The 23,481-nt window shown below is 43.4% G+C and overlaps 1 protein-coding gene across 3 annotated transcripts in view; it reads right to left on the bottom strand.

The window, feature by feature from the left end:
- LOC139418327 (misshapen-like kinase 1) overlaps nt 1-23,481 on the bottom strand; it is a 54,747-nt gene that overhangs the window by 18,482 nt on the left and 12,784 nt on the right. For all 3 annotated transcript variants that reach the window (XM_071167696.1, XM_071167697.1, XM_071167698.1), the window contains exons 3-11: nt 23,186-23,368; nt 22,871-22,981; nt 22,624-22,714; nt 19,506-19,636; nt 19,371-19,425; nt 15,726-15,804; nt 13,933-14,108; nt 5,177-5,246; nt 4,764-4,977 (exon numbers count right to left, since the gene is read on the bottom strand). In XM_071167696.1, coding sequence (XP_071023797.1) covers nt 4,764-4,977; nt 5,177-5,246; nt 13,933-14,108; nt 15,726-15,804; nt 19,371-19,425; nt 19,506-19,636; nt 22,624-22,714; nt 22,871-22,981; nt 23,186-23,368 — 1,110 coding nt within the window. The remainder of the gene's footprint in view (nt 1-4,763; nt 4,978-5,176; nt 5,247-13,932; nt 14,109-15,725; nt 15,805-19,370; nt 19,426-19,505; nt 19,637-22,623; nt 22,715-22,870; nt 22,982-23,185; nt 23,369-23,481) is intronic.

Here is a 23,481-nt window from a genome sequence, read left to right on the forward strand (position 1 = left end):
GTGTTGGGATTGACATCCATATGCAAACATTATACTCAAATTTTTACCACAACATTGTGTGAAACACAAACAATAGCCTAAACGTATGCTAATTTTGCTGATACTGCTATTCAGTATCTTTCTCCCACGTGTTTCCATGGCAATTCCATTGTTTTGGTCGAGTTCGAATGACCGTTCTTTTTTCTTTTTTCATCTTTATTTAACTAGGCCAGTCAGTTAAGAACACATTCTAATTTACAATGACGGCCTACTGGGGAACAGTGGGTTAACTGCTTTGTTCAGGGGTAGAACGACAGATGTTTACCATGTCAGCTCAGGGATTCGATCTTGCAACCTTTAGGTTACTAGTCCAACGCTGCTTTACCGCATGTTCATGTCATCATCACCAATCAACTGCATTAGTTAAAAACGACTGACTACCACCACTGTATGCTGCCTATGCTACCAGCTTATATGAACGAGAGTTAGCATTTAGTAGTCACTTCTTCTAAACCTGAAAATAAACTTCTAAATGTTATGCAGTGAAAACTGCCAAATCGGACTTTAGTAACCACATTGGGTTCTTTATTTTTACTATTTTCTACATTGTACAATAATAGTGAAGACATCAAAACTATGAAATAACACATATGGAATCATGTAGTAACCAAAAAAAAGCGTTAAATCAAAACATGAGATTCTTCAAAGTAGCCACCTTTTGCCTTGATGACACACTCTTGGCATTCTCTCAACCAGTTTCATGGGGTGTCACCTGGAATGCTTTTCCAACAGTCTTGAAGAAGTTCCCACATATGCCGAGCACTTGTTGGCTGCTTTTCCTTCACTCTGCGGTCCAACTCATCCCAAACCATCTCAATTGGGTTGAGGTCAGGTGATTGTGGAGGCCAGGTCATCTGATGCAGCACTCCATCACTCTCCTTCTTGGTCAAATAGTCCTTACACAGCCTGGAGGTGTGTTTTGGGTCATTGTCCTGTTGAACAACAAATTACCGTCCCACTAAGCGCAAACCAGATGGGCTGGCATATCGCTGCAGAATGCTGTGGTAGCCATGCTGGTTAAGTGTGCCTTGAATTCTAAATAAATCGCAAACAGTGTCACCAGCAAAGCACCCCCACACCTCCTCCTCCATGCTTCACTGTGGGAACCACAGATGCAGAGATCATCTGTTCACGTACTCTGCATCTTACATAGACACAGCAGTTGGAACCAAAAATCTCAAATTTGGACTCATCAGACCAAAAGGAAAGATTTCCACCAGTCTAATATCCATTGCTTGTGTTTCTTGGCCCAAGCAAGTCTCTTCTTATTATTGGTGTCCTTTAGTAGTGGTTTCTTTGAAGCAATTCGACATTGAAGGCCTGATTCACGCAGTCTCCTCTGAACAATTGATGTTGAGATGTGTCTGTTACTTGAACTCTGTGAAGCATTTATTTGGGCTGCAATTTCTGAGGCTGGTAACTCTAATGAATTTATCCTCTGCAACAGAGGTAACTCTGGGTCTTCCTTTCCTGTGGTGGTCCCCATGAGAGCCAGTTTCATCATAGCGCTTGATGGTTTTTGTTACTGCTCTTGAAGAAACTTTGAAAGTTCTTGAAATTCCGGATTGACTGACCTTCATGTCTTAATGTAATGATGGACTGTCGTTTCTCTTTGCTTATTTGAGCTGTTCTTGCCATAATATGGACTTGGTATTTTACCAAATATGCTATCTTCTGTATACCTTGTCACAACACAACACAACTGATTGGTTCAATTGCATTAAGAAATTCCACAAATTAACTTTCAACAAGGCACACCTGTGAATTGAAATGCATTCAATCAAATGTATTTATGAATCCCTTCTTACATCAGCTGATGTCACAAAGTGCTGTACAGAAACCCATGTAATGGGTTCTCTCTCTCTAATTCTCTCTCTCGCTCTCTCTCTCTCTCGGAGGACCTGAGCCCTAGGACCATGTCTCAGGACTACCTGGCATGATGACTCCTTGCTGTCCCCAGTCCACCTGGCCGTGCTGCTGCTCCACTTTCAACTGTTCTGCCTGCGGCTATGGAACCTTGACCTGTTCACCGGATGTGCTATGTCCCAGACCTGCTGTTTTCAACTCTCTAGAGACAGAGCGGTAGAGATACTCTTAATGATCGGCTATGAAAAGCCAACTGACATTTACTCCTGAGGTGCTGACTTGTTGCACCCTCGACAACTACTGTGATTATTATTATTTGACCATGCTGGTCATCTATGAACATTTGAACATCTTGGCCATGTGTACTGTTATAATCTCTACCCGGCACAGCCAGAAGAGGACTGGCCACTCCTTATAACCTGGTTCCTCTCTAGGTTTATTCCTAGGTTCCGGCCTTTCTAGGGAGTTTTTCCTAGCCACTGTGCTTCTACACCTGCATTGCTTGCTGTTTGTGGTTTTAGGCTGGGTTTCTGTAGAGCACTTTGTAACATCAGCTGATGTAAGAAGGGCTATATAAATAAATTTGATTTTACTCATCTCAATAATATTTTAAAAACATACTTTAGGTCTGCTTCAATGGAGTTTATAGATGGGTACGCTTTGGTAAATGTGGATTTATAAAAAATAATGGTAATTTATGTTCAAACATGAATATTCAATTACATTGAAATGAATGTGTTTTCAGGTTGTGTATGTTACAATGTGCCTCCAAAAGGAATTATATATTTAAAATGATCCAGGTACTTCCACCATGTTTCCCACATATTCAGACATTTTGAGATAATAATGTATGACAAAGTGCAGTTCTCTTGTATTACATACAGTGACAACCGCCTGGTTGAGCACATTTTTACAAAATTCTTACTTTTTAGGCTTTTTACATTTTTATTTATTTTCATATGACTACTCTTCAAGGTCTCTACTAACAGGAATGGTGCAATATTAATCCCTCATCAACTGAATTCCTGCCTCTTATCCCATATATTTTGTGACAGAGTTCTTACAGCCCCGAGTGAGCAAAGTTACAGTGCCACAACACTGAACTGCAGCAACCCCAAAATATACAAAGTATGTTTTTTGATGCAGTAGGGCTGGGGGAGTTGACCAATTAAGTTAACGTCAAGTTTCTTTTCATATCCACTTCGAAATCCATTGTCAAAACATGCTCTGCCAGCCAGTTGAGAATAGGGCTAAAGGGTTAAAGATGCAGTCCGGGATCTTCAGCACTTACAAATTCTTAACATCGTTGTACAAATTCCTATTCGTAACATATCATACGAATTGCATGACGTAGTACACAATTGTCTACAATTTTCAGGGATCCGTTTTGGTTTGTGAGCACTACTTTCAAAACTACTGGCTGAAATTATACAAAAGCTCTGGAGCACCACTTTAATTAGTATCGCCCTGAATAGATTTAAGCCGCCTTCTGAAAAGAGAATACATCCTCCCTATTAAAACATCTCCCTTAAGAGAGGCTTCCTCATTGTTGTATTAAAACAAGATATAACTTGCTAATGACATGTTTTACATTTAAGATGCTTGTCTTCTCTTTTGTTGTTGCCAATTAATGAACTATCTCCAGAGAACATTCAGAGATAAAAAAATGTTTTCTCTCCCTGAAGAAAAGTTGATACCTGACCTGATAATCAATTCCCATCTACTGCATGTGGTGAATCTAACATTTGAGATTTAAATCCAGTTGAATTATTTTACTTGGCACAGAAATTATGTACAATTATTTATTATAATATTAGTTATAAAAAAATTGCAATATAGATAGCTTTTTTAATTTAACTTTTATTTAACTAGGCAAGTCAGTTAAGAACAAATTCTTATTTACAATGACTGCCTACCGGGGAACCTTGGGTTAACTGCCTTGTTCAGGGGCAGAACGACAGATTTTTACCTTGTCAGCTCAGGGATTCGACCCAGCAACCTTTCGGTTACTGGCCCAACGCTCTAACCACTAGGCTACCTGGCATTACCAACTTGCTAAATTAGCAAGCTTCATATCCTGCTGTATTATGGCATCTTCAAAAACACTGTACAGTGTGTTTTGGCAATATACATAACAGCCTAGTACAAGCCCAGTAAACCTGGCTATTGTGAAAACCTTAGAGACTTGGGGTGACATAAATAGCTGTATAAAAGCTTGTGATGATTCATTCTCTGTAAGTTAGAATAAAGTCAGCTGAACCATGTTGGTCACTGGTTTAACCTCAAAGGGTAAAATTGTGGTTTACTTGAACCTGCTAAAGAACACTAGCCGCAGTTGATAAGGCTGTGTGTGACCGTGTGTGAGTGGAGTGCTCTCATTTGGGCAAAAGCCAGTCCTCCGTCCTCTCTCCTCCGTGACTCGGAAACCGATAAGTGGTTGAGGTGTGTGTAAATTTGTTAGTAGACAAACAGAAGACAGTCCTACCCTCCTGAGAGAGGACGGAGGAGAGAGGACGGAGGAGGTGAGAGAGGACGGAGGAGAGAGGGCGCAGGAGGTGAGAGAGGACGGAGGAGAGAGGGCGCAGGAGGTGAGAGAGGACGGAGGAGAGAGGGCACAGGAGGTGAGAGAGGACGGAGGAGAGAGGGCGCAGGAGGTGAGAGAGGACAGAGGAAAGAGGGCGCAGGAGGTGAGAGAGGACGGAGGAGAGAGGGCGCAGGAGGTGAGAGAGGACGGAGGAGAGAGGGCACAGGAGGTGAGAGAGGACGGAGGAGAGAGGGCGCAGGAGGTGAGAGAGGACAGAGGAGAGAAGGCGCAGGAGGTGAGCAAATGTAATTGATATAAGGCCTGTGTGTATTACCTCTTCCAGGCGGCGGCGCTGTTCTTTCTGCTCCTCGATGCGTTTCTGTCGGTCGTGCAGCAGCTGTCTCTTGTGTTCCTCTGGGTCTCGGCGCTGGGCGGCCAGCTGGGCCTGCTGTCTCTTCAGAGCCTCTGATCGCTCCTTGTTCTCCTGCTGCAGACGCAGGAAGTCCCGCCTCAACGTCGACTCACCAGGCACATTCAAGATGGAGGTACTAGAGGACGGAGAGAGAGAGAAAGGTGGAAGGGTTAGAGAGGACGATGCAGAGAGACAGAGACATATAGCAGGATGAGGTGATGGAAAGATCATAGTAGAGAAGCAGGAGATTGTGTCATTCATCTCAGGGCAATGTGGTCTTATATTACTGCAGTATTGCTTGGGGTAGTAACGTTGTTGGGGTGGTGTTGTGTTACCTGGACTCTCCGTCTTCCCCACGGTTCTCATCCTCCTCATCACTGCCACTGTACTCATACTCTGTCTCCTCTGAAACAAAGACAGTAAGAGAGAGAACAGAAGTGAGAACGCATAGCATCTACAGTGCATTCGGAAAGTATTCAGACCCCTTGATTTTTTTCCACATTGTTACGTTACATCCTTATTCAATAATGGATTAAAATCTTTTTTTCCGCCTCAATCAATCTACTCACAATACCCCATAATTACAAAGCAAAAACATGTTTTTAGAAATGTTTGCAATTTACATTATTTTTTTTTAAATAATACCCGAAATATCACATTTACGTAAGTATTCAGACCCTTTACTAAGTACGTTGTTGAAGCACCTTTGGCAACGATTATAGCATTGTGTCTTCTTGGGTATGACGCTATAAGCTTGGCACACCTGTATTTGGGGAGTTTCTCCCATTCTTCTCTGCAAATCCTCTCAAGCTCTGTCAGGTTGGATGAGGAGTGTCGCTGCACAGCTATTTTCAGGTCTCTCCAGTGCTGTTCGATCGGGTTCAAGTCCAGGCTCTGGTTGGGCCACTCAAGGACATTCAGAGACGGGTCCCGAAGACACTCCTGCATTGTCTTGGCTATGTGCTTAGGGTCGTTGTCCTGTTGGAAGGTGAACCTTTGCCACAGTCAGATCCTGAGTGCTCTGGAGCAGGTTTTCATCAAGGATATCTCTGTACTTTGCTCCAATCATCTTTCCCTCAATCCTGACTGGTTCCCAGTCCCTGCAACTGAAAAACATCCCCACAGCATGAAGCTGCCACCACCATGCTTCACCGTAGGGATGGTGCCAGGTTTCCTCCAGATGTGACACTTTGCTTTCAGGCCAAAGAGCTCAATCTTGGTTTCATCAGACCAGAGTATCTTGTTTCACATGGTCTGAGAGTCCTTTAGGTGCATTTTGGCAAACTCCAAGCAGGCTGTCATGTGCCTTTTAATGAGGAGTGGCTTCCATCTGGCCTAGGAAGAGTCTTGGTGGTTCCAAACTTCTTCCATTTAAAAATGATGGGAAGCCACTGTGTTCTTGAAGGACTTTCAATGCTGCAGAAATGTTTTGATACTGTGCATCGACACAATCCTATCTCTGAGCTCTACGGACAATTCCTTTGATCTCATGACTTGTTTTTTGCTCTGACTTGCACTGTCAACAATGGGACCTTATATAGACAGGTGTGTGCCTTTCCAAATCATGTCCAATCAATTGAATTTACCACAAGTGGACTCCAATCAAGTTGTATAAACATCTTAAGGATGATCAATGGAAACAGGATGCACCTGAGCTCAATTGCGAGTCTCATAACAAAGGGTCTGAATAGTTAGGTAAATAATGCATTATATAGTTTTTTCCTTGTCATTATGGGGTATTGCTTGTAGATTGATGAGTGAAAATTTTTTTTTATCCATTTTAGAATAAGGCTGTAACGTAACAAAATGTGGAAAAAGTGAAGGTGTCTAAATATTTTGCAGAATGCACTTTAGTACTGCAAACAATGACCATAATACATCCCACTCTCACCCTCCATACCATAATACATCCCACTCTCACCCTCCATACCATAATAAATCCCACTATCACCCTCCATACCATAATACATCCCACTCTCACCCTCCATACCATAATACATCCCACTCTCACTCTCCATACCATAATACATCCCACTCTCACCCTCCATACCATAATACATCCCACTCTCACCCTCCATACCATAATACATCCCACTCTCACCCTCCATACCATAATACATCCCACTCTCACCCTCCATACCATAATACATCCCACTCTCCATACCATAATACATCCCACTCTCACCCTCCATACCATAATACATCCCACCCTCACCCTCCATACCATAATACATCCCACCCTCACCCTCCATACCATAATACATCCCACTCTCACCCTCCATACCATAATACATCCCACTCTCACCCTCCATACCATAATACATCCCACTCTCCATACCATAATACATCCCACTCTCACCCTCCATACCATAATACATCCCACCCTCACCCTCCATACCATAATACATCCCACTCTCCATACCATAATACATCCCACTCTCACCCTCCATACCATAATACATCCCACTCTCGCCCTCCATACCATAATACATCCCACTCTCACCCTCCATACCATAATACATCCCACTCTCACCCTCCATACCATAATACATCCCACTCTCACCCTCCATACCATAATACATCCCACTCTCCATACCATAATACATCCCACTCTCACCCTCCATACCATAATACATCCCACTCTCGCCCTCCATACCATAATACATCCCACTCTCACCCTCCATACCATAATACATCCCACTCTCACCCTCCATACCATAATACATCCCACTCTCACCCGCCATACCATAATACATCCCACTCTCCATACCATAATACATCCCACTCTCACCCTCCATACCATAATACATCCCACTCTCACCCTCCATACCATAATACATCCCACTCTCCATACCATAATACATCCCACTCTCACCCTCCATACCATAATACATCCCACTCTCACCCTCCATACCATAATACATCCCACCCTCACCCTCCATACCATAATACATCCCACCCTCACCCTCCATACCATAATACATCCCACCCTCACCCTCCATACCATAATACATCCCACTCTCACCCTCCATACCATAATACATCCCACTCTCACCCTCCATACCATAATACATCCCACTCTCCATACCATAATACATCCCACTCTCACCCTCCATACCATAATACATCCCACCCTCACCAACCATACCATAATACATCCCACTCTCCATACCATAATACATCCCACTCTCCATACCATAATACATCCCACTCTCACCATCCATACCATAATACATCCAACTCTCGCCCTCCATAACATAATACATCCCACTCTCACCCTCCATACCATAATACATCCCACTCTCACCCTCCATACCATAATACATCCCACTCTCCATACCATAATACATCCCACTCTCACCCTCCAAACCATAATACATCCCACCCTCACCCGCCATACCATAATACATCCCACTCTCCATACCATAATACATCCCACTCTCACCCTCCATACCATAATACATCCCACTCTCACCCTCCATACCATAATACATCCCACCCTCACCCTCCATACCATAATACATCCCACTCTCCATACCATAATACATCCCACTCTCCATACCATAATACATCCCACTCTCACCCTCCAAACCATAATACATCCCACCCTCACCCTCCATACCATAATACATCCCACTCTCCATACCATAATACATCTCACTCTCACCCTCCATACCATAATACATCCCACTCTCCATACCATAATACATCTCACTCTCACCCTCCATACCATAATACATCCCACTCTCCATACCATAATACATCCCACTCTCACCCTCCATACCATAATACATCCCACTCTCACCCTCCATACCATAATACATCCCACTCTCCATACCATAATACATCCCACTCTCACCCTCCATACCATAATACATCCCACTCTCGCCCTCCATACCATAATACATCCCACTCTCACCCTCCATACCATAATACATCCCACTCTCACCCTCCATACCATAATACATCCCACTCTCCATACCATAATACATCCCACTCTCCATACCATAATACATCCCACTCTCCATACCATAATACATCCCACTCTCACCCTCCATACCATAATACATCCCACTCTCACCCTCCATACCATAATACATCCCACCCTCACCCTCCATACCATAATACATCCCACCCTCACCCTCCATACCATAATACATCCCACCCTCACCCTCCATACCATAATACATCCCACTCTCACCCTCCATACCATAATACATCCCACTCTCACCCTCCATACCATAATACATCCCACTCTCACCCTCCATACCATAATACATCCCACTCTCCATACCATAATACATCCCACTCTCACCCTCCATACCATAATACATCCCACCCTCACCCTCCATACCATAATACATCCCACTCTCACCCTCCATACCATAATACATCCCACTCTCGCCCTCCATACCATAATACATCCCACTCTCACCCTCCATACCATAATACATCCCACTCTCACCCTCCATACCATAATACATCCCACTCTCACCCTCCATACCATAATACATCCCACTCTCCATACCATAATACATCCCACTCTCACCCTCCAAACCATAATACATCCCACCCTCACCCGCCATACCATAATACATCCCACCCTCACCCTCCATACCATAATACATCCCACTCTCCATACCATAATACATCCCACTCTCACCCTCCATACCATAATACATCCCACTCTCACCCTCCATACCATAATACATCCCACCCTCACCCTCCATACCATAATACATCCCACTCTCCATACCATAATACATCCCACTCTCACTCTCCATACCATAATACATCCCACTCTCACCCTCCAAACCATAATACATCCCACCCTCACCCTCCATACCATAATACATCCCACTCTCCATACCATAATACATCCCACTCTCCATACCATAATACATCTCACTCTCACCCTCCATACCATAATACATCCCACTCTCCATACCATAATACATCTCACTCTCACCCTCCATACCATAATACATCCCACTCTCCATACCATAATACATCCCACTCTCACCCTCCATACCATAATACATCGCACTCTCCATACCATAATACATCCCACTCTCCATACCATAATACATCCCACTCTCACCCTCCATACCATAATACATCCCACTCTCACCCTCCATACCATAATACATCCCACCCTCACCCTCCATACCATAATACATCCCACTCTCCATACCATAATACATCCCACTCTCACTCTCCATACCATAATACATCCCACTCTCCATACCATAATACATCCCACTCTCCATACCATAATACATCTCACTCTCACCCTCCATACCATAATACATCCCACTCTCCATACCATAATACATCTCACTCTCACCCTCCATACCATAATACATCCCACTCTCCATACCATAATACATCCCACTCTCACCCTCCATACCATAATACATCCCACTCTCACCCTCCATACCATAATACATCCCACTCTCCATACCATAATACATCCCACTCTCCATACCATAATACATCCCACTCTCCATACCATAATACATCTCACTCTCACCCTCCATACCATAATACATCCCACTCTCCATACCATAATACATCCCACACTCACCCTCCATACCATAATACATCCCACTCTCGCCCTCCATACCATAATACATCCCACTCTCCATACCATAATACATCCCACCCTCACCCTCCATACCATAATACATCGCACTCTCCATACCATAATACATCCCACTCTCCATACCATAATACATCTCACTCTCACCCTCCAAACCATAATACATCCCACCCTCACCCTCCATAATACATCCCACTCTCCATACCATAATACATCCCACTCTCCATACCATAATACATCTCTCTCACCCTCCATACCATAATACATCCCACTCTCCATACCATAATACATCTCACTCTCACCCTCCATACCATAATACATCCCACTCTCCATACCATAATACATCCCACTCTCCATACCATAATACATCCCACTCTCCATACCATAATACATCTCACTCTCACCCTCCAAACCATAATACATCCCACTCTCCATACCATAATACATCCCACTCTCCATACCATAATACATCTCACTCTCACCCTCCATACCATAATACATCCCACTCTCCATACCATAATACATCCCACTCTCACCCTCCATACCATAATACATCCCACTCTCGCCCTCCATACCATAATACATCCCACTCTCCATACCATAATACATCCCACCCTCACCCTCCATACCATAATACATCCCACTCTCCATACCATAATACATCCCACTCTCCATACCATAATACATCTCACTCTCACCCTCCATACCATAATACATCCCACTCTCCATACCATAATACATCTCACTCTCACCCCCCATACCATAATACATCCCACTCTCCATACCATAATACATCCCACTCTCACCCTCCAAACTATAATACATCCCACTCTCACCCTCCATACCATAATACATCCATCCCACTCTCGCCCTCCATACCATAATACATCCCACCCTCACCCTCCATACCATAATACATCCCACTCTCCATACCATAATACATCCCACTCTCGCCCTCCATACCATAATACATCCCACTCTCGCCCTCCATACCATAATACATCCCACTCTCGCCCTCCATACCATAATACATCCCACTCTCGCCCTCCATACCATGATACATCCCACTCTCACCCTCCATACCATAATACATCCCACTCTCACCCTCCATACCATAATACATCCATCCCACTCTCGCCCTCCATACCATAATACATCCCACTCTCACCCTCCATACCATAATACATCCCACCCTCACCCTCCATACCATAATACATCCATCCCACTCTCGCCCTCCATACCATAATACATCCATCCCACTCTCGCCCTCCATACCATAATACATCCTACCCCCCATACCATAATACACCTCACCCCCCATACCATAATACACCTCACCCTCCATACCATAATACACCTCACCCTCCATACCATAATACACCTCACCCCCCATACCATAATACACCTCACCCCCATACCATAATACACCTCACCTCCCATACCATAATACACCTCACCCCCCATACCATAATACACCTCACCCCCCATACCATAATACACCTCACCCCCCATACCTTAATACACCTCACCCCCCATACCATAATACACCTCACCCCCCATACCATAATACACCTCACCCCCCATACCATAATACACCTCACCCCCCATACCATAATACACCTCACCCTCCATACCATAATACATCCCACTCTCCATACCATAATACATCCCACTCTCCATACCATAATACATCCCACCCTCCAAACCATAATACATCCCACCCTCACCCTCCATAATACATCCCACTCTCCATACCATAATACATCCCACTCTCCATACCATAATACATCTCTCTCACCCTCCATACCATAATACATCCCACTCTCCATACCATAATACATCTCACTCTCACCCTCCATACCATAATACATCCCACTCTCCATACCATAATACATCCCACTCTCCATACCATAATACATCCCACTCTCCATACCATAATACATCTCACTCTCACCCTCCAAACCATAATACATCCCACTCTCCATACCATAATACATCCCACTCTCCATACCATAATACATCTCACTCTCACTCTCCATACCATAATACATCCCACTCTCCATACCATAATACATCCCACTCTCACCCTCCATACCATAATACATCCCACTCTCGCCCTCCATACCATAATACATCCCACTCTCCATACCATAATACATCCCACCCTCACCCTCCATACCATAATACATCCCACTCTCCATACCATAATACATCCCACTCTCACTCTCCATACCATAATACATCCCACTCTCACCCTCCAAACCATAATACATCCCACCCTCACCCTCCATACCATAATACATCCCACTCTCCATACCATAATACATCCCACTCTCCATACCATAATACATCTCACTCTCACCCTCCATACCATAATACATCCCACTCTCCATACCATAATACATCTCACTCTCACCCTCCATACCATAATACATCCCACTCTCCATACCATAATACATCCCACTCTCACCCTCCAAACTATAATACATCCCACTCTCACCCTCCATACCATAATACATCCATCCCACTCTCGCCCTCCATACCATAATACATCCCACCCTCACCCTCCATACCATAATACATCCCACTCTCCATACCATAATACATCCCACTCTCGCCCTCCATACCATAATACATCCCACTCTCGCCCTCCATACCATAATACATCCCACTCTCGCCCTCCATACCATAATACATCCCACTCTCGCCCTCCATACCATAATACATCCCACTCTCACCCTCCATACCATAATACATCCCACTCTCACCCTCCATACCATAATACATCCATCCCACTCTCGCCCTCCATACCATAATACATCCCACTCTCACCCTCCATACCATAATACATCCCACCCTCACCCTCCATACCATAATACATCCATCCCACTCTCGCCCTCCATACCATAATACATCCATCCCACTCTCGCCCTCCATACCATAATACATCCTACCCCCCATACCATAATACACCTCACCCCCCATACCATAATACACTTCACCCTCCATACCATAATACACCTCACCCTCCATACCATAATACACCTCACCCCCCATACCATAATACACCTCACCCCCCATACCATAATACACCTCACCCCCATACCATAATACACCTCACCTCCCATACCATAATACACCTCACCCCCCATACCATAATACACCTCACCCCCCATACCATAATACACCTCACCCCCCATACCATAATACACCTCACCCCCCATACCATAATACACCTCACCCCCCATACCATAATACACCTCACCCCCCATACCATAATACACCTCACCCTCCATACCATAATACACCTCACCCCCCATACCATAATACACCTCACCCCCACCCTCCAATCAAAAATACACCCCACCCTCCAATCAAAAATACACCCCACCCTCCAACAACCATTTTATGGAAAACACAAAATAGCTCAACCCAAATTACAGAGGCCTCAGTCAGGTTCAGGCCGGCCCTGAACCTTCCCTCTCTCACCCTTCTCTCCCCTCTTCTTGCGTGTGCGGTCAATGTGGTCTTTGAGCTGGATGCGGACTTGGCGCTCTGTGGGCTGGTCCCGGATGAACGAGTGCTTCAAGAGCTGCTCTGTGGACGGCCGGCTGGTGTACGTCTTCACCAGGCAGCCCTCAATAAAATCTATAAACTTCTTAGACCTGAAGGGGGGGGGGGGGGGTAATGAGTGTCAGAGTCAGGTGAGGCAGAGGAGGATAATGATTAACATCTGTTTGGTGGACAGAGATGGGACAGCTGGTGTGAGTGGGACTTTTAGGAGGCCTGGTATCGCCTGTAGGTCACATGTAATTGGGAATGTAGGTCACATGTAATTGGGAATGAAAACTATCCCAAGAAGAGTGTTCAGAAAAGGAGAAGAAGAACAGGAAAGGTCTATGTACGTGGGAGAGTGAAATAGAGACAGCAAGACAGTCAGTGTCCATTCATTTAAAGTGGCAATGTACAACAGTGCTCTTTTAGGTAGATCTTTCACTGGTATTTTCATGGGAACGCAAGGCTTTTATCATTGGGCTTTGTACAGAAACGTTTGATGGTCAACTAGGAATGCCTTGGATATCGACCGGTTGGTGACTACTGGACTAATAGACCTCCACAGTTTGTAGTCCTAAAAAATGTAAATGAGTTACCTCTGGTTCGTTCAGCCATTGCTATGGGGGAATTAATGGGGAAAGAATCGTTTTTTGGGGGATAAACACCAAAAATAAGGCCTGTGGTAAACACAGGCTTAGAAGAGTTCTATGAGATAATTTTGAAGCATTTCTATAATCAAAATAAGCACATAAAGGCTTCAGAATTCATTATGGTCATGTTAACTGACTGATGAGGCAAGGAACAGAGCGCAAGATGTTTTTGCTACTTTCTCAAACCATCAATAGCCTATAGTAGCGTCATGCAGCCCATGTATGTTGTGATTTCTAAGGCATTCTAAAAGGTCTGTATCATTCACAACTAAAGTTGACAATTCACTCTAAATCTAGCACATAGGACTTGTTTCAAAGTATAACTTTTACGCTCAACATAGCCACTTCATATGCGCACTTGCTCTGTAATGGTAAAAATATCCTTTCTACTTTATTCAGCTAAGTTCAATTATATTCTTCTTACTATAACATAAAATCATATAATGCCACGGGACATAAGAATAGCTTGTCAGCTAAATGAACAAGCCTAAAGCAGGAGCATTGCCAAATAACATACGCCTACAGTAGGCCAACTCATATTCTGTTCTTCGGAAATACATTTTCCTCATATCATAATGTTTCTTTAGACGTGAATAAAATAAATCATGGATTTATTGTGTTGGTGTATATTCAATTGATATATTATACTATTATACTACGTTTTAATGTAGATGTTCCAAAGGCGCGTATCAGCGGCTTGTATGTGTTGAGGCCTGGAAATACTAAACGCGTTTATGTTAATTGACAGTAAATTACCGTGAGACTGGCAGTCTTTTGCATGACAATAACCAGCTGAGAAAATGTCATGACCGCCACAGCCCTAATGTTGATTTAGTCTTAGTGATAACATTTCTCATATGCCACTGTACTTCTAGTGTATGAAAGGAATCCATGGCCAGCTGGTGTTGGATGTAAATAGTTCCGTAAAGCGCAGCAGGGCTAGGGTAAGGAAGGAATCTTATCACTGCAAAGGAAGGGATGGAGGGCAGTGAGGGGAGTCAAGACAAAATAGCTATGTCCTAAAATAAAACTGACGTTTCAGAAAAAACAACAGCAGAATCTAAACAGCACACTCACCACTTCTTGGACTTGAGTTTGGGAGGAGGGTTCCTCGGGATGAGGAACAGAGCTCTCATTGGGTGCATATCACACAGAGCTGGAGGTGGAGAGAGAGGGGGGAGAGCGAGAGGTATGGGGAAAAGGTATTATGGATTGGTATTATACCCACCAAGCATTTAAATCAAAACAGAATTTAAATAACAGCAGTGTATTACTTACTATACAGTATAAATACCAGTAGTATATTACTATACAGTATAAATACCAGTAGTGTATTAGTATACAGTATAAATACCAGTAGTATATTACTATACAGTATACACTTGTAATGGAGCACATAGTTCTCGCAGAGAATTGTGACACTAATAACCTAGCTACTCCCAGTCAATATCGGTGGTCTTCCTAATCCCAATCCTTATCCTTTCTTTGTTCCCTCACACCTATTGCCCCATTGTCTTGTTTGAGCAACACTGTTACTCCTTGTCTTCCCAGCGTAGCTAGCAAAACCTGTCTGGTTAGGTAATCAGCTCAACAATAAAAGGCATTCTAGAATGCATACACTGGCGGTACTTCTGATACTGCCCAAGGCATTCAGTGGGTTTTATTTCAGAACCTTGTGACGACACAATGATTACATGACCAGTTTAAGTTGGCCATTCCTTACTCTCGACATGTATAAGGGTTGTGCTGTATATGTTTTGTATGTGCATCTGTGGGAACTTAAATGTGACACCTGTACAGACAGACGGGCACGTTTCACCTGTTTTGCACATATAGAATGTATGTCGGTTTGTTCAAATTAGTGAAACTAGTCTGCTCATGTCAGACCACAGGGTGGTTTGGTAAGGTTTTGAAAAACGACAATTAGCCAGTAGTATCCCACAGTAACCAGTAGAAACTAACACAGTATTAGTGAGAATGTAAGTCCATGTTGCATAATTAATGACGGCACACCACACCAATTTGTTTTCCCATCTCAAGAGGTTAAATAAACTAAATTACTATAGTAAGTGCCTATTAAGTGCCAAGTAAAGTAACAGGGTTGGCGATTTATTTTTAGGGATCGGACCCTTTAAAAAAATGATTGACTAAAATGACATACCCAAATCTAACTGCCTGTAGCTCAGGACCTGAAGCAAGGATATGCATATTCCTGATACCATTTGAAAGGAAACACTTTGAAGTTTGTGGAAATGAATGTAGAAGAATAACACATTAGATCTGGTAAAAGATAATACAAACAAAATAAATATGCCATAAATCCCCTTGAGACAGGGGGAATGGAGCGGCGTATGCAACAGCGAGGGGAAATTGAATGCAAGCTTCATAAATGAAAATAAAACATTTATAGCCTGTCTAGCTATGGATAACAGGGCTGACATGTTATGGATAACAGGGCTGACATGTTATGCTTGACATGCTCAGTTTTCCACCACAAAACACCAGAACTTGGCCAAAAAGAGTAGAGCCAGCTCACCTGCTTTTACACTAGGGTTTGAGCATAAGATGTTAAAATGCTGTTTGGATTTTTAAAAATATTTTTTTAAGGAATAGTTTCACCATATTAAAATGTATTCAGTTCACTTAACCTTAAAATGAGGGTACAGTTTTTTTTATTTGACCTTAAAAGGAACCAATAATAACAGTAAATACATAATAAATGACCTTGTCAATGCAACATAACTAGGGCTTTACAATGATGGTGAAACGGAAATGGGTTAAAATCTTCCTTGAAGTCACAAAGGGTGCACAGAGGGTTATGTCAAAATGCTTCATTTTAGCAAGTCTTCATTTTCATGTGGTCCATATTAGAGGGCTCTTAATTTAATATCACAGGCTTTTAAAATTAAATATTTGTGCACACTCTTAAAATATCAAAAGGGACACAAAAAACACTAATTTCATTGAACGACCCATGGGCTATGTCATGCATACTAGGTGGGTACAGCAACAGCAGGAGCACCAGGCTTCCGAGAGAGACTCCTTCAGTTAGGCGGCACCCCCCCCCCCCCCCCTTCAAAGCTGCCTACAGTGGGAGCAGTGTGCAGTGATACAGTGCCTTTAGAAAGTATTCATACCCCTTGAATTATTCAACATTTTGTTGTGTTACAGCCTGAATTCAAATTGTATTATATTGAACAAATTAGTTTACATCCCAGATAGTGAGCATTTCTCCTTTGCCAAGATAATCCATCCACCTGACTGGTGTGGCATATCAAGCCCATTAAACAGCATGATCATTACACAGGTGTACCTTGTGCTGGGGGCAATAAAGGGCCACTCTGAAATGTGCAGATTTGTCACACAACCCAGTGCCACAGATGTCTCAAGTTGAGGGAGCATGCAATTGACATGCTGACTGCAGGAATGACCACCAGAGCTGTTGCCAGAAAATGTCATGTTAATTTCTCTTCCATAAGCCGCCTCCAACGTTGTTTTAGAGATTTTGGTATAACGTCCAACCGGCATCACAACCGTAGACTACATGTACCACGTCAGCCCAGGAACTCCACATCAGGCTTCTTCACCTGCGGGATCGTCTGAGACCAGTCACCCAGACAGCTGATGAAAATGACAAGTATTCATGTCTGTAATAAAGCCATTTTGTGGGGAAAAACTAATTCTGAAAAGCTGGGCCTTGCTCCCCAGTGGGTGGGCCAGTCTCCCAAGTGGGTGGGGCCTAGCTTGGTGAAATGCTGTAGAGACAGTTGTCCTTCTGGCAGGCTCTCCCATCTCAGCCCAAAAACTCCATAGTTCTGTCAGAGTGGTTATTGGGGTCTTGGTCACCCCCCTGACAAAGTTCCTTCTTGTCCAGTATCTCAGTTTGGTTGGACATCCAGCTCTAGGGAGTGTTGGTAGTACCATATTTTTTCAATTTCCCAATGATGGAGACCACTGTGCTCTTGGAGATTTTCAGCACTCTAGTAATTGTTTTATACCCTTCCCCAGAAATGCCTCATCATAATTATCTCTGAGATCTACAGACAGTTTCCATGCTCTGACATACACTGTCAACTGTAGGACCTTATATAGACAGGTGTGTTTCTTTCTAAATCATGTCCAAACAATTGAATTGGCACAGGTGGATGAAGTTGTAGTGACATCTCAAGGAAGATAAAAGGAAGCTCAATTTGGAGTGTCATAGCAAAGGGGAATAATTATGTAAATTACATATCTGCATTTCATTTCAGTAAATTAGCTAAAATTTTCCAAATCATTTTCACTGTCATTATGAGGTATTGTGTGTAGATGGGCGAGAACATAAATATATTTTATACATTTTGAATTCAGTCTAACACAAAATGTGGAATAAGTCAAGGGGTACGAATACTTTCTGAAGGCACTGTAGTGCTTTGCGATTTGATATAGAGTAGGCAATCTAGCGCCACAGATCAATAGCCCCCCCCACCTCGTATCTTACATGAGCAGCACAGTGGTGAATGAGCCACCTCTTAAACACGGGGCTTGATTTACGGGCCAGTAATGAGACAGGAGGAAGATTATTCAATCTCTCTACTGCAGGTTTATGTTATGCGGAATGTGTTCTTGAGAGCTGGAGATAAAGCTGTTTCGTGGCTGTGTGTGTGTGTGTGTGTTTGTAGATGAATAGGGTAATAAAGTGGAGTCAGATGTGTGTGTGTGGGCTCACTGTACTGTACTTACGAGGAGCTCCCTCTGCCGTCTCTATGGCTGTGATCCCCAGGGACCAGATATCACTCTGTGGACACACCAGTGAGAATTAGTAGCCACTCTCAAACACAAACATAGACACACGTTAGGATGGAAAGGGGTCATTACCCTGTAGTCATAGGTGGAGTCAGGGTTCTCGTCACAGGCGATGACCTCAGGGGCCATCCAATAAGGCGTACCGATGAAGGTGTTCCTGCGCCCCACAGTCCTGTCCAGCTGAGCACTCACCCCAAAGTCCACTGGCCACAGTGGAGAGGACAGAAGTCAGTATTAGTTGTAGAATATTAGCACCTATTCCCTTTTTTGACTTTGCTTCAAGTCTTGATTTAGTTAAGTTGTAGATAAAGAAATAATACAAATGCATAGAGTGCCTGGGGGTGAGTCAATGTTTAGACTGAGGAAAGCTGCTGTAAACACACACTGAAGGGTAACTTACAGGCTCAAAGAGCAGAGGGGTATACCCCCTGCAAGCTAGATCTACTCAGGGTTTTCTAAAGCTAGCCAGCTTCAGTTAGCTTCCCATTCCAGCTCAGGCTTCATCCGTACTATAACGGTGGATATTGCTTGACCGCCTGCCTCTAGCAGGCTTGTAACTGCGTGTGCATGTCGCACATGGCTAGTTGAATGCCAAACTCTTCATTGAGTCAGTGCCACATTTAAATTTAAAGAAAATGTATCTTGCAAATTCAGCAGGCTATCGTGTGAAAGAGACTTTTAGAAATGGCATCCTTATTTTATTACTTTGGTGTGTTTTGATGTGGTTATCAATATATGAGCACCTTGTTCCCCACTCCTATTGATCAAATAATTGTATTCAGTCAAACAAAAGTTTCTGTGCGTGACGTGCATTTGTCATTACTAAATGTGCAATGTGATAGGTATTTCTCTACACACAAAAACACGTTTGATTAATAAAATATTTAAATCAGTTGTGTTCCTCAAATCAAAATCAAATGTATAAAAATGTAATCAAATTGTATTTGTTACATGCTTCGTAAACAACATATCTAGACTAAGAGTGAAATAATTACTTACGGGCCCTTCCCAACAATGCAGAGAGAAGAAGAGAAATAATAGAAAAATAATAACACAAGGCATAAACACAGGGTACCAGTACCAAGTCAATGTGCTGGGGTACAAGGTTATTGAGGTAGACATGAACATATAGATGGGTATAAAGTGACTAGTCAATAGGATAGATAAACAGCAACAGCTTTTGGATGAGTCAAAAGAGTGCAATAGGGTCAATGCAGATTGTGCGAGTAGCTATTGGTAAGTATATACAGTGGGGCAAAAAAGTATTTAGTCAGCCACCAATTGTGCAAGTTCTCCCACTTAAAAAGATGAGAGAGGCCTGTAATTTTCATCATAGGTACACTTCAACTATGACAGACAAAATGAGAAGAAAAAAAATCCAGAAAATCACATTGTAGGATTATTAATGAATTTATTTGCAAATTATGGTGGAAAATAAGTATTTCGTCACCTACAAACAAGCAAGATTTCTGGCTCTCACAGACCTGTAACTTCTTCTTTAAGAGGTTCCTCTGTCCTCCACTCGTTACCTGTATTAATGGCACCTGTTTGAACTTGTTATCAGTATAAAAGACACCTGTCCACAACCTCAAACAGTCACACTCCAAACTCCACTATGGCCAAGACCAAAGAGCTGTCAAAGGACACCAGAAACAAAATTGTAGACCTGCACCAGGCTGGGAAGACTGAATCTGCAATAGGTAAGCAGCTTGGTTTGAAGAAATCAACTGTGGGAGCAATTATTAGGAAATGGAAGACATACAAGACCACTGATAATCTACCACGATCTGGGGCTCCATGCAAGATCTCACCCCGTGAGGTCAAAATGATCACAAGAACGGTGAGCAAAAATCCCAGAACCACACGGGGGGACCTAGTGAATGACCTGCAGAGAGCTGGGACCAAAGTAACAAAGCCTACCACACACTATGCCGCCAGGGACTCAAATCCTGCAGTGCCAGACGTGTCCCCTTGCTTAAGCCAGTACATGTCCAGGCCCGTCTGAAGTTTGCTAGAGAGCATTTGGATGATCCAGAAGAAGATTGGGAGAATGTCATATGGTCAGATGAAACAAAAATATAATTTTGGGGTAAAAACTCAACTCGTCGTGTTTGGAGGACAAAGAATGCTGAGTTGCATCCAAAGAACACCATACCTACTGTGAAGCATGGGGGTGGAAATATCATGCTTTGGGGCTGTTTTTCTGCAAAGGGACCAGGACGACTGATCCGTGTAAAGGAAAGAATGAATGGGGCCATGTATCGTGAGATTTTGAGTGAAAACCTCCTTCCATCAGCAAGGGCATTGAAGATGAAACGTGGCTGGGTCTTTCAGCATGACAATGATCCCACACACACCGGCCGGGCAACGAAGGACTGGCTTCGTAAGAAGCATTTCAAGGTCCTGGAGTGGCCTAGCCAGTCTCCAGATCTCAACCCCATAGAAAATCTTCGGAGGGAGTTGAAAGTCCGTGTTGCCCAGCAACAGCCCCAAAGCATCACTGCTCTAGAGGAGATCTGCATGGAGGAATGGGCCAAAATACCAGCAACAGTGTGTGAAAACCTTGTGAAGACTTACAAAAAACGTTTGACCTCTGTCATTGCCAACAAATGGTATATAACAAAGTATTGAGATAAACTTTTGTTATTGACCAAATACTTATTTCCCACCATAATTTGCAAATAAATTCATAAAAATTCCTAAAATGTGATTTTCTGGATTTTTTCTCTCTCATTTTGTCTGTCATAGTTGAAGTGTACCTATGATGAAAATTACAGGCCTCTCATCTTTTTAAGTAGGAGAACTTGCACAATTGGTTGCTAACGAAATACTTTTTTGCCCCACTGTACCTAACTACGTATCAGTCTTATGGCTTGGGGGTAGAAGCTGTTCAGGTGAAGGGGATGATGACGTCATCTGAGAGGGAGGGAATCTGATTTCATTTGTCCTTAACTCGCCGCTCAGACACTACATTCAGTATAAATGTAGTTAGCCCTGAGTTAGCCTGAGTTAGCCTGTTAGCCTGAGTTGACCAAAGTTACCTCACTAACTCCTCAAACTAGATTGATAGTATAGAGCTCAGGATTACATATTCATCACAACAAGCCCACACTGTACATATAAACCATGTAGGTAACACACAGGAAGCAGCAGAGCAAACACATGAACAGTTTAGCATCCATCCTCTCACCGAGTTTGACCTCTGCGTTCTCCGTCAGCAGCACGTTCTGTCCTTTGATGTCTCTGTGGATGACCTTGTGTTGGTGGAGGTGCGAGAGGCCCTGGGTATCAAAGAGAGGTCAGAGTTCAGTCAGGGGTTCGACGCCCTCTGGAGGGAGTCTGTAATGGTGCTTTTCCACTGTAGGTATTTACGCGGGTGCTTGGCCTAAAGACTGCTGTGTAATGGTTCTACGGTTGGGTGCAGTGTGGTTTCTCACCCTGAGGATTTCTCTGCAGATGTAAGCGATCCAGTCCTCCTTCAGAGAGTTACCCTTGGTGTTCTTCACTAGGTCTGTCACAGAGCCCGCCCCACAGAACTCCATCACCAGCTATACAGACAGGACGGAACTTAGCACACATAAATACACACAGACACACTGCAATGTTCACTGTAATAAATAATGCTGCCTGTAGTAATCATAATATTGTTTCTGTGCATTAAGCCATTCATGGATATCAGAGACAACCCATTAAATAATGAAGCTCTCCCTCAGATTATACCACCAGACAGAGACAACAGCCATCACACTGACCCAGAGATGGTCATCATGTCCAGGTGGGCTCTTCTTGACGAAAGCTCCGTAGTAGGTGGCAATATTGCGGTGATGGCTGTACTTCTTCAGCATGTTGATCTCAGCCTTGATCTCTTCCTCTTCTTCCTCTGTCACGTCCATTACCTTGATGGCAGCCAGCTGGCCCGTCTTAACATGACGCCCCTGAATAAAGGCAGAGTAAACTTGATCATCTTAATTCAGGGGTTCTTAAAGTGGTGTCTGCGGAGGTACTGCAGGAGGTCCGCGGCCAGATCTCAAAATAAATATATATTTTT

Source organism: Oncorhynchus clarkii, chromosome 10, assembly GCF_045791955.1.
Source record: "Oncorhynchus clarkii lewisi isolate Uvic-CL-2024 chromosome 10, UVic_Ocla_1.0, whole genome shotgun sequence".
In the NCBI taxonomy this organism is placed as follows: Eukaryota; Metazoa; Chordata; class Actinopteri; order Salmoniformes; family Salmonidae; genus Oncorhynchus; species Oncorhynchus clarkii.